This window comes from Alligator mississippiensis, chromosome 5 (assembly GCF_030867095.1).
Source record: "Alligator mississippiensis isolate rAllMis1 chromosome 5, rAllMis1, whole genome shotgun sequence".
NCBI classification, from domain to species: domain Eukaryota; kingdom Metazoa; phylum Chordata; order Crocodylia; family Alligatoridae; genus Alligator; species Alligator mississippiensis.
The window spans coordinates 133673361-133685983 of NC_081828.1; the positions used below are offsets into that span (position 1 = coordinate 133673361).

General features: G+C 42.6%; 1 protein-coding gene across 8 annotated transcripts in view; it reads right to left on the reverse strand.

Moving 5' to 3' along the window:
• Positions 1-12623, reverse strand: part of FBXL2 (F-box and leucine rich repeat protein 2) — a 140948-nt gene that overhangs the window by 34198 nt on the left and 94127 nt on the right. For all 8 annotated transcript variants that reach the window (XR_009462552.1, XM_059728750.1, XM_006269595.4 and 5 more), the window contains 3 exons: positions 12323-12449; positions 12047-12121; positions 7907-8037 (listed from right to left, as the gene is read on the reverse strand). Coding sequence is in view for 7 of the 8 variants with exons in the window: in XM_059728750.1 (XP_059584733.1) it covers positions 7907-8037; positions 12047-12121; positions 12323-12449 (333 nt within the window). In the remaining variant the exon portion in view is untranslated. The remainder of the gene's footprint in view (positions 1-7906; positions 8038-12046; positions 12122-12322; positions 12450-12623) is intronic.

Sequence of the window (12623 nt, forward strand, 5' to 3'; positions counted from 1 at the left end):
ACCTGTCCCAAACTAGTAGAAACTGAAGTAGTAATCATCTGAAATGAATGCAATAAGTAAATCAAAAAACATGACTGAAACAGAACTGCAGAAGCACTGATGATGTTGCAAACCAACATCGTCTAGAGGAAAAGTTTTCTAAACAAAAGCTCATAGATTTTTTTTTGTGTGTGGCCCTAAACCCCCCCTCCCCCCCGCCCCCAACAACAGACAGTTGCTTCCCCAGAAGGGAATGTAGCAAGCTCTGACACTGTCCCCCGGTGCCAAGGATAGCTCAGTACAGCCCATTTGAATAAGACATAGGCTAGTGCCCATTAAGTGCAATCCCCCTTACTGCCAACTTTTGTCCAGTCATGATAAGCCAAGACATTGCTCTCTCTGTCACCTCGTCTCTCAGCATGGTGCACATGATTAGCGTGGCCCCAGTTTCCCCCTGGCTTGCTCCCTGGCCTTTTGGCTAAGAGCAAGTGAGACTAGGGGGCACCCAAAACCCAGGGGCCCTGGGACCTGGGCTTGCACATAGGATGTCTGCCATAGATTTGGGAAGTAGCTGAAGCCCTAGACTGATGAGTCTGGGAAGGAGAATACTTGCCTGGTGGTAGAACCACATGGACTTGAATGACTGAACTCAGCTGAAACTTGGAACTTGACTATTGGGTTTTGCCCAATAGAATTTGGATGCAATTTGGCCCTTGAAACAACAACAAAAAATGCATGGTTTATGCCACTTGAACCCCCCCCCCCCCGGATTTATTTTCCCTGCTGTAGCAATGGGAGGAGGACAAATTCAAGGCAAACTGGCAATAACTAGATTCTACACCTGGAAAATTATAACACAGGCATAAATAATGTTCCATATATAGAATTTAATTACTGAGGGGGTGTTGTCTTATAATTAGGTTTGTCTGCTATTTGAGTAAATATCTAACTGGTCAACATACCTAAGAACTTGTTTATTATACTGAATCTGTTCCTGACATATTTAATGGATTATTGTAATCTTAGGAAAACTTAGATTCTTAGGGAAACTAGGTATTTTTGTATTAAAAGTCTGGTTTATAATAAAAAAATATCTTACAGTTTTAAGACACAGAAATGATGCATAACAGAAATCATTTTGGGGGGTTGGGTGCCATTTATAGATTTAAACAGTTTGTTCAAAATCTTGAGAAGTAAGGAGTAGTGAGTGCAGTTACTACCAGTTACCATTAAACAATTATATTTCACTTGGGATGTGTCTGCAATTCACTGGTTGGTAAAATGAATTGTTAACTTGCAACAAATTATATTAACTTGTGCTGATTTTATAACTGTTATGTCTAAACACACAATTTTTGTCAAAGATTCCTGGAGAGTAGATAAATTCCTGTGGAGTACTCCCAGAGCAAGCCAATGTTCCAAGTAAAGGCCTAAGGAAAAAGAAACAAAGGAAAAACAGTTCCTTTCTTTTCAAACTACTTCAGCACATATCCATCAGGAGTTACTGAGGAGGGCAGTCTGCATTACTTCCTAAACAATAGGGAATTCCTTTGGAACAAACCTAGACCATGTCATGTACTTGGGACCATCAAAAATGATTTTACCTGGTCTTTGCTGGATTACTGTAGAAAGCATGGAACCTTTAATGATACTGTAGTCTCATACCTAAGCTGAGATACTTCAATTCTGGTTTGGAGGAGTGTGGGGGAGGGGAGAAGCTTTTTTTTTCTTCCCTGAGGCTACCTTAATGCAAAAAAGTTTGACAAAAGGGGTCTTGGGAGGGCGGTTCTTTTGCTATTCCATTCTGTCTGCATTTCTCTTCTTAAAACTATTCCTTTCCACTGCCTGTTAAACTTTAAGCATCTGCTGGAAATTTAGCCAGGCAACAGTTACAGGAAAAAATATAATCCTGTTATCCTGCAGTATCCTAACAGTTAGAAACTAAAAGAACAAGAATTTCCTGGTGCACAACAATCTATTATCTCACATGCTACTCCTAACGCCTCTTCCATCTCAACACCGAAAGTTTACAAAACCTGTCCTATATTTAACTCCAACAATACAGCTGCAACTATTTATAACAAGTATGTCTCCTCTTCTGGAGTCATGCTACAAAAGAACCAAACTCAACCGATATTCAATTACATCTTCATCATTGTTCTATCACTTTTAAACTCTCAAAGGCCAACAGCAGTAATAGCAGCAAATATCCCTCTCAAACAAAGACTGCAACATAAAAATACACAATACCCTTGAACAGCCAAATAGCTGGGAATCAAAGCTTCTTCACTGATATAACAAAAAAAAGGAACAGAGTTGAGTTATGTGTAAATCAAACCCCTGTCTTCAAACTTTCATAAAATCTGTTTTGGGAGAAGGTTCTCACAAATTGTACAAGGCTTGTGATCACAGTAGTACTATGATCCAGGAGAAGAGAAACTCTAAGGGATGCTCAACTGATACAGAGACTTTCCTTAGTGCTAAGGCTGTAGCTAATACCATTAAAATATACAATGTTACAGAAAAGATACAATTTTTCTCAACTGAAAGATTATTTATTCTTAGTAACAACAATTAGGCCTGTGCAAGTAGGCAACTATTCGATCCCGCTTTGGATCTGGCCACTTTGGATGCTAGGGAGCCAACCCGGAGCTCCAGATTGGTTTCCCACTTCAATCCGGCCTCGGAGATCAGGCCATCGAGTATAATGGGGAATCGATGAAATAGCTATAACTTTGTTGGTTTTTGTCTCATTTTGATGAAACTTGCAGGAATGGTAGCCTCTGCTGAGAGCATGAAGTCTGCCAAGTTTCAAGAAGATCAGTATAGGGGTTTGGAGGGAACTGTACCCCAAATTCTTGAAAGCAAAACTCATGTCATGTGTATATGTTAAGCCACAGTGGGGTGAAAACTGCAGGGATGGTAGCCCCCGGTGAGGCCACAAAGGCTGCCAAGTTTCAAGGAGATAGGTGCAGGGGTTTGGGGGAAACTGCACCTCAAGCTGCGGACAAGCAAAACTCGTGACATGGGTGACACTGTGTGTTAAGGCGCAGTGGGATGGCAGCCCCTACTGCGGCCACGAAGCCTGCCAGCTGTCAAGGAGATCGGTGCAGGGGTTCTGGGGCCCCGCATCTCTAGCTGCTGACAGGGAAAACTCGTGACATGGGTGCTTGTGCAACTATGTCTGTCTTGGGGCACAGGGGTGGAGGGGGGGGCGGGACTACTGCAGGCCTGGCTGCTAAACTACTGTGTTACCAGTTACCAATCAATCATGATTCACTCAGGGACCAGCTCAATACACAGTACCTAGCTACTACATAACAAGTTAACGAGCAAGGATTAACACCTACAAAACCACAGACCAAGGAGAGGAAAGAATCAATACAATCAACTGCCCCAAGACAGACACAGTCAGTTGCACAAGCACCCATGTCATGAGTTTTGTCTGTCAGCAGCTAGAGATGCAGGGCCTCAGAACCCCCCTGCACCTATCTCCTTGATAGCCGGCAGCCTTCATGGCCTCAGCAGGGGCTAGCAGGCCTGCAGCTTTCACCCTGCTGTGCCTTAACACACACAGTGTCACCCATGTCATGAGTTTTGCCTGTCAGCAGCCAGAGGTGCAGGGCCCAGAGCCCCCCTGCACCTATCTCCTTGACAGCTGGCAGGCTTTGTGGCCACAGCAGGGGCTACTATCCGTGCAGCTTTCACCCTGCTGCGCCTTAACACACACAGGGTCATCTATATCACAAATTTTGCCTGTCAGCAGCTAGAGGTGCAGTTCCCCCCAAACCCCTGCACCTATCTTCTTGAAATTTGGCAGGCTTTGTGGCCTCAGCAGGGGCTACCATCCCTGCAGTCATCCAAATCAGACAAAAACCAACAAAGTTATAGATATTTCATTGATTCCCCATTATACCCAATGGCCAGATCTCCGAAGCGCCTCTGAACCACTTTGGAAAGCGCTTCGATCCGGACATACTGCTTCGAACACTGAAGCATCTGAAGTGTCTCTGGATCTGAAGCATAGCCCGAATCCCTAACAACAATCCATTCTGGCAGAATGAAGGGGCAAAAGCAAACATCCAAACTGGCCATTCACACTGGAAATCCCAGCACAGGAAAAAGGAATATGGTCAGAATACTACTGCACTCTAGCTATTCTTGGCCCTCACAATCACTCTGTAGTTGGGAAAGTAACCATCCAGGATTAAAGTTCTACAACGAGCTTTATTTGGAGCCACTTCTGCCCCAGGTGTGGCCAGCAGATATTGGAAATAAATGAAAATGTTGCCCACTGGGCATATCTACACATTCACTAATGTGTTTTAGGTAACACACATTAAATCTAGTACCTCTAGGCATTTATATATGTGCTTGGCGGGGGAAGTGGGGGAGGGGGGGAGAATTAGCTAGCCACACTAATTAAAAGCATCTGAGCATCACATGTATCAGTATCCCTGGGCTGAAAAAATGGTGGCGGGGCACTTTGAACTAAAGCTAATTCAAAGAGTTTTCATTCAAAGCCTCCCGCTGCTATTTTTCAGTGCGGTGACACTGATAAATGTGATGCTGGAGGCTGCTGGAGCATGTTAATTTTTGCACTCCAGCAGACTTCATTAATCAAGTCTGCTCCAATGCACTGGATTTACAGCATGTCGGAGCAGCCTCCCTGCACATGTATAGAGCCCTCCATTGTGAGGTACTAGAAAAATGCACATTAGCTAAAGAGCACCATTTTTTGTGACATTTTAACGCGCATTAAAGCATTCACTCACTGTGTCCTAAAGTTTAAGACTGCCAGGAAATATAAACATGCTAACAATAAAATTTTTCAAAAATATTATGCATATGAAATTCTAGTTATGAATTTCAAGTATGACTTTTAGTACTATTTGCAAAAGTGACAATGCCATAAAATAGAATGCTTACTGGGCACACCTAGATGCGCAATTAATGTGACTGAATAGACTCTGGTGTAATTTGAGCCAGAGTAAACTAATCCCGATGTCACCGTGTATACATACGTTTAAAAACAGTAATTTACTTTGCCATCAGATAGTACCTGTGTCTGATGGGACTATCCGACGGCACTATAAATTAGTCTACGCTGGCGCAATTGCCATGCACTTGTAAATGGCAACACTTTACTGCACAGTAAATTATTCTACTGTGCAGTAAAGTATGAGTGTAGACATGCCCAATGAGTACGTAAACAGGTGGAATAAACTACCATGTCATTGCAGTACCCATACCAGATACTACATTTTAATAGCTTTGGTTTTCAGTTTTGATGGATTTTTTTGGTCCTACCTGAAATATTTAACTAGAATTACACACAGGTACTATTTTAAACCTTATTGTTAGTAGCATGATTCATAGATTCATAGATGTTAGGGTCGGAAGGGACCTCAATAGATCATTGAGTCCGACCCCCTGCCTAGGCAGGAAAGAGTGCTGGGTCTAGATGACCCCAGCTAGATACTCATCTAACCTCCTCTTGAAGACCCCCAGGGTAGGGGAGAGCACCACCTCCCTTGGGAGCCTGTTCCAGACCTTGGCCACTCGAACTGTGAAGAAGTTCTTCCTAATGTCCAATCTAAATCTCTCTGCTAGCTTGTGGCCATTGTTTCTTGTAACCCCCGGGGGCGCCTTGGTGAATAAATACTCACCAATTCCCTTCTGTGCCCCCGTGATGAACTTATAGGCAGCCACAAGGTCACCTCTCAACCTTCTCTTGCGGAGGCTGAAAAGATCCAGTTTCTCTAGTCTCTTCTCGTAGGGCTTTGTCTGGAGGCCCTTGACCATACGAGTTGCCCTTCTCTGGACCCTCTCCAGGTTATCCGCATCCTTCTTGAAGTGTGGCGCCCAGAATTGCACGCAGTACTCCAACTGCGGTCTGACCAGCGCCCTATAGAGGGGAAGTATCACCTCCCTGGACCTATTCGTCATGCATCTGCTGATGCACGATAACGTGCCATTGGCTTTTCTGATGGCTTCATCACACTGCCGGCTCATGTCCACTAGGACTCCAAGGTCCCTTTCCACCTCTGTGCCACCCAGCAGGTCATTCCCTAGGCTGTAGGTGTGCTGGACATTTTTCCTCCCTAGGTGCAGCACTTTGCATTTCTCCTTGTTGAACTGCATCCTGTTGTTTTCTGCCCACTTGTCCAACCTATCCAGGTCTGCCTGCAGCTGTTCCCTGCCCTCCGGCGTGTCCACTTCTCCCCATAGCTTTGTGTCATCTGCAAACTTGGACAGAGTACATTTCACTCCCTCGTCCAAGTCACTGATGAAGACATTAAAGAGTATCGGTCCAAGGACCGAGCCCTGCGGGACCCCACTGCCCACACCCTTCCAGGTCGAGACCGACCCATCCACCACGACTCTTTGGGTGCGACCCTCTAGCCAATTCGCCACCCACCGGACTGTGTAGTCATCCACACCACAGCCTCTTAGCTTGTTCACCAGTATGGGGTGGGATACCGTATCGAAGGCCTTCCTGAAGTCTAAGTATACGACATCCACCCCTCCTCCTGTGTCCAGGCGTTTCGTAACCTGGTCATAGAAAGAGACTAGATTGGTCAGGCACGATCTGCCCGCCACAAACCCGTGCTGGTTTCCCCTCAGCATAATTTGCCCTGCCGGGCTGTCACAAATTTGAGCCTTGATAATTTTTTCAAAGATTTTGCCTAGGATGGAGGTGAGACTGACTGGCCTATAGTTGCCCGGGTCCTCCTTCCTCCCCTTTTTGAAAATGGGGACCATGTTAGCCCTTTTCCAGTCCTCCGGGACTTGGCCCGGGTGCCACGAGCGTTCAAATATTCCCACCAGTGGCTCTGCAATGATGTCGGCCAGTGCCTTCAGCACCCTCGGATGGAGCTCATCCAGGCCTGCCGATTTAAAGGCATCCAGTTCTTCCAAATGACTCTGCACCACCTCAGGATCTACGTATGGAAGTCTGGCACCTTGCTGCTGCCTCTCTACAACCCCAGTGAGAGACTTGTCGTGCCCCTCACTTAGGAACACTGAGGCAAAGAACTCGTTGAGGAGTTCAGCCTTGTCCCCCCTATCTGTCACCAATTGTTTCTGCCCATTTAGCAGTGGTCCTATTCCTCCCTGGGCCTTCCTTTTACTCCCAATATATCTAAAAAACAATTTCTTGTTGACCTTTACTTGGGATGCCATCCTCAGCTCCATGGTAGCTTTGGCCCGCCTAACTGCCTCCCTACAAGCACGAGCAGAGGAGGTATATTCATCTTTAGTGATCTCACCCTGTTTCCACTTTTTATGTGCTCCCCTTTTGGCCCTTAGGCTGCCCTGGATTTCTCTGGTCAGCCAGGGAAGCCTCCTGGCCCCTTTCCCTTTTTTGCCTCGCTCGGGGATCGTCTTGCTTTGTGCCCGAAGGATCGTTTCCTTTAGGCACAGCCACCCTTCTTGGGCTCCCATCCCTTCAAAACTCCTACTCTGCAGTGCTTCTTTGACTAATCGCCTGAGTGCATTGAGATCAGCTTTCCTAAAGTCTAGCACTTTCACCCTACTAGTTACCTTACCCACTCGACGTCTTATGTTGAATTCTATTATTAGGTGATCACTGTCTCCCAAATGGCTACCGACCTGGAGGTCCCCTATCATGTCATCCCCTGTTGCCAATACCAGATCCAGTATGGCATTCCCCCCTATCATTCCATGCTAGTATGCCACGTCACCTGGCATTCTAGACTCTCATAATAATGGGCAAAATTAATATGGCAGTTTCTACCGGCTGAAGATTTGTTAGAAATGTAATTTAGGATCAGTTAATTATTCATTAAAACTTTTTGCTTTTACAAATATCAGTGGCATCAGCAGATGCTGGAAACCTCGTAGAAAGCACTTAATCTCTCTCAGGATCAGGCCAGAGACAAACATAAAACTGAGATATACTCACTTCAGTCTTGGGCAGTTTAGACCAAGTGCTGTGAGAGAAGCATCTGTAAGGTTTGTACAACCAGAAACACAGAGTGACTGAAGTCTGTGGCATCCTCTACAGATTTTTACAATGCCTTCATCTGAAATTTGCTGGAACAAATAAAAACAATGGAGTTTATCTTGCCATCAAGTAATTTGTCTCAGAATAAAAACAGAACTACACATTAGCACACAGGCAGATCAACACTACGTAACCATAAAAAGTTATCAATCCCTATCCACGAAATATCAGCATACAATCATATGCCAGATGATCCATTTGTTTTTTGAAGATAATCAACACCTGTTATTCATATTCACACAACCTTTGCACCAATTTTAGTTATTATTTTAAAGCAATGTAAAGGTGGGTTTTCTACAGGTCCTACAATGACCTAATGAAGTCCTTTTTTTACTTCATAGTAACATATAATGTCTTGCTTCTCACATGTTCAGCTAATTGAGACACTAGCATTTGAAATGGAGAACAAGTGAAGAACATATGCCTAATACCAGACAAAGAGGGCCAAAAACTAAGAGGTAGGAGAGATCATCACCTGTCTTCCATTATATAGAAGATCACAAACTATTCAGAAGACCTAAAGCAGAACCAGGGCAAAACATAGTCTTTTGCATTAACTTTTCTTACCTATTCTGCTTTAGGCACTGCAATAGAATTAACTTGTAAAACGTTGCATGTATTACTCATTACCTGTTGCTTCATTTAAAAATTCATTTTCTGAAATATGCATCACTGAAAACAGCTCCATATCACTTGCACACAATGCAAGCCAATTCCAGGTTATTACAAAGGATCATAACAGCTTTATGAACAAGGCAAACTGTGTCAGAGTTTTATAAAAGATTTTTTTTCGATTTTGTTGACTTAATGGCTCTCCTATGGTGATACCCCTTTATTTTTGTACAAATTCATTCTTTCTTGACTATCATTTTTATGGGATAGCAGTAGTGATTTCTGCTGCCTTTCAAGTTCCCTGAATTTACTGGTTTTGAAAGCCAATCATATTACCATTTATAATGTTCTTATATTAACCACTAACACAGATATTACTTTGGGTACTGTTTTACCTACCTTGAACATTTCTTATTTTTGTTTCTGAGAGAAAATATTATCATTTTACAGCAAGAATAACAAGCAGCTGGTTTACTCTGAACCAGTACTGATGGATGGAAACAAAATAATTTGTATTCAAAGCCATTTCATTCTGAAATTCTTTAAAAAACTTAGAATGCCTAGACCCTTTTCATGAAAGAACTGCAGTCACATAGATGGCTGCAGTCCACAAATTATATAATTCTGAATGTAACATCTTTGCAATCTAATCTACATAGTCAATGCCTGCTCACTTTTAGCCACAGAAGTTAATGTGGCATTTTCAAGCATCACAAAGATGAACCTGTAAATACTGCAAGGGATTGGTCACATCCCTGTGTTCTGTGAACTCTGTAATGCTAGCCTTCACACCATGTAGCAGGTAGGCTGCTCCTGCATCTCTGTAACTTCTGGAGACATGCTTCAAAGCAGTAATAATTGGGCCAGATTTCCAATGCAGTGCTACACAATCAGTAGATTGTCCCCCAATAGTATGTAACCATAGGCAAGTATTTTAAATGTGATTTGCAGAATTCAGAATGAAAAACTTTACATTTTATTTGTATTAGTAACTACTTAATGACTAATATTACGGATAAAGAAAATCTTTATTAAAGCTTCTATACCCATTCCCCTTCAATTACAATGTTAATTAATTAATTAAGAGTTCACATACACTTGCATCAGACCCATGAAATCCTCCAGGAAAATCAGAAAAGGCCAAAACCTATGTTTTCTGATATTAAAGAAAAGAAAAAAGAACTACTTGAAGTGGGTGGAATTAGACCTGTATACATAAAATTAAAACAAAAACAGGACTAGATGACCTCTGAAGGTCAAGGCAGGATTGTTCCTGTTTAAACCATCTCAGGTAAATGTTTGCCTAACAACATGTTCATAAAAGCTTTCAATAATAGAGATTCTACAACCTCAGCATGGTTCCTAGTTTGGCAAAAAATTTCACAAGTTCCACCCCACACCTCCTTTTCTAACATTAGCGGGGATGAAAAAAAAGCATGGTTTGTCAGGCTTCTTTAAAATAGTTAGTTAGAAACATGTTGGAATTCTAATGGAAAAGCTCTCACTGTCTTATCCTAGACATTTGTCTCATGGAATACATAATATGATCTTGCATATTATTTGTAACTTCTGCAAAACCTCTAACATAGCTTCCAATGTTTGAAGTGCCCCAAAATGTTCAAACCTTTTGCATCTAGTAAGTTCAGAATTTTCCATCCAACTTTAATAAAAATGGTCCTATGCCATAGTACTCATTGAGGAATAATGTCTAAAACAGATTTAAAGGTTTCAGACAACGTTATTTTTTATTATATGTTCTGGCAATAAAGCAGCAGAAACATCTCCAAAAAGAAAAAAAATATGTTTTTCATAATTGGCTGATCCACTGCATTAGAAAATGAACCTCAAAGCTTTTTAATGGTTAAGGATAGATAAAAAAAGATTTTTTTAAAAGATATTTCAGTCAAAAAGAGTCCTGTTTTTCCCTCTCCTTCCCCCCAACATACCAAATAAAAATTAGAATGGGAACTAGATCAGGTTCATAATACAATACAATAAAATAAACAGTTTCGGTGTAGTGTGTGCAGAATTAAATTCATGCTGTCAATTTCCAAACATACCTAGTTCAACAATATATTTCTATATGATATTAAAAAGTATGCTTCTCTCCCACTCTCAGGGCTGTCTTGATATAGTCCACCCCAGCCACAATGCTACCAGTTACTCACTTTTTATTAATCAATCATCCAGCACACAAAAATATACTAGGCAAGCCAGAAGCATAGTCCCTGCCTAAAGAACCTACAAATAGTAATAAACCACAGACAACAAGACTAGAGGGTACAGGAGGTTAGGTAAAGGAATATAACAGCAGTACAATGGCATGGTTCATTTAGTCAGTTGTACACATGCATGACAGCTAATTACTTTTAATCACTACTTAAAACCTAAAGCTATCAACAACTAAAAATAATGGAAAACTGAACATTGTAACTCCACTTTCAGCTGTGGAAACAGTCAGCTGATTTTAGGACCTTGCAGCATACTCCATGATCCACTAGGCTACTTTGTCATCACTATCTGAAACAATGCTGCAATCTGTATAGATGGACTGTCCTAAATATTCAATGTGTAATAGATGCATTCGATATCTGAAAAGCATTTTTAGAGACATTTAGTAGGAGTGTATGAAACGGGCCATATTCGGTTCGGATTCGGATTCAGCCCGAATCGGGGACAGTGATTCAAGTCGTTGATTCGTATCACTGTCCCCGATTCAATTCGGCCATAGACACAGCTTTAAATGTTTTTTTCTACATACCTCGAGGTACCAGGCACGGCTTGTGAATGCTGCGATGCTGGGGCGGATGGAGCATCCCACAGGAGCACGGGGGGGTGCTCAGTGGCGAACCTGGAAGTGGACCGTAAGTACTTCTGGCCCACTTCTGGGTCCGCCAGGGAGCGTGCTGGGGGGCCCCCACACCCCGCTGGCTCAGCGATCAGCCACAGGGGGACCCTGGGTGCCGCCCTAGACCCAGGAGGCACCAGTCGCTGAGGTGGGGGCTGCGGCAGGCCTGCACACTCCCTGGCAGACCTGGAAGTGGACTGAAAGTGCTTCTGGTACACTTCTGGGTCTGCTGCCAAGCGCGCTGGAGACCCCCACACACTCCTGTGGGACGCTACATCCTCCCCAGCATCTCAGCATTCACAAGCTGCCTGGTACACTGAGGTATGTAGAAAAAGCATTTAAAACTGTGTCTATGTGCCGAATCTTTCTGAATTTCTCCGAATCTCTTTGGAGGGTTCCAATTTGATTCAGAGAGATTAAAAGGGTCTCCTGATTCAGTATGGATTCAGAGATTTGGACACCAAAAAAGGCCGAATCTCTGCTGAATCGAATCAGGGACTGAAGCTTCACATCGCCCTAATATTTAGATCCAGTGTGCACAGAAGTAGAAAATACTCTTTCAAACTTCATATACTTACTGTACATGACTGCAAATTCAAGATTAGAAGCTCGTGACAGTGACTCTGAATATGTTTCAGTGCTTCATCTTCTAACTGTGCAAGTGAAGAATAAAATAGGAAAGAAGGGAGAAATACATTAAAAGCAAAGCATTGCTATCAGCATGCACATCTTGTAATAGTCAAAACCAAAATGACTATAACACCAAAAACAGCATTTTCTAAAGTCATGGAGGATTTCAAAATACCAGAACATACATGTTTTACATCAGAAGGATCATCCAAGCAGTTATATACCTGTGTGCAACCTCTAAGAAATAGTGCTTTTAGTCCATTACACCCTTTCACCAGTGCTTCAATACCATCCTTCGTAATCTGATCGCACCAGGAAAGATTCAAATGTTCCAGATTTCTGCAACCCTCACTGGGAGAATTAAAAAAAATACATATAGTTAAATCCAACCTTAGAATAGTCATAACAGTGGGAAACCCAAATTAAACACATTGTTAGAAACTCATGATAGCAAGCTAACTGTGCCAGGACTTCACAGAAAAATCATGGGAAAAGACCGCACACAAGCACCATGCATTATATCCT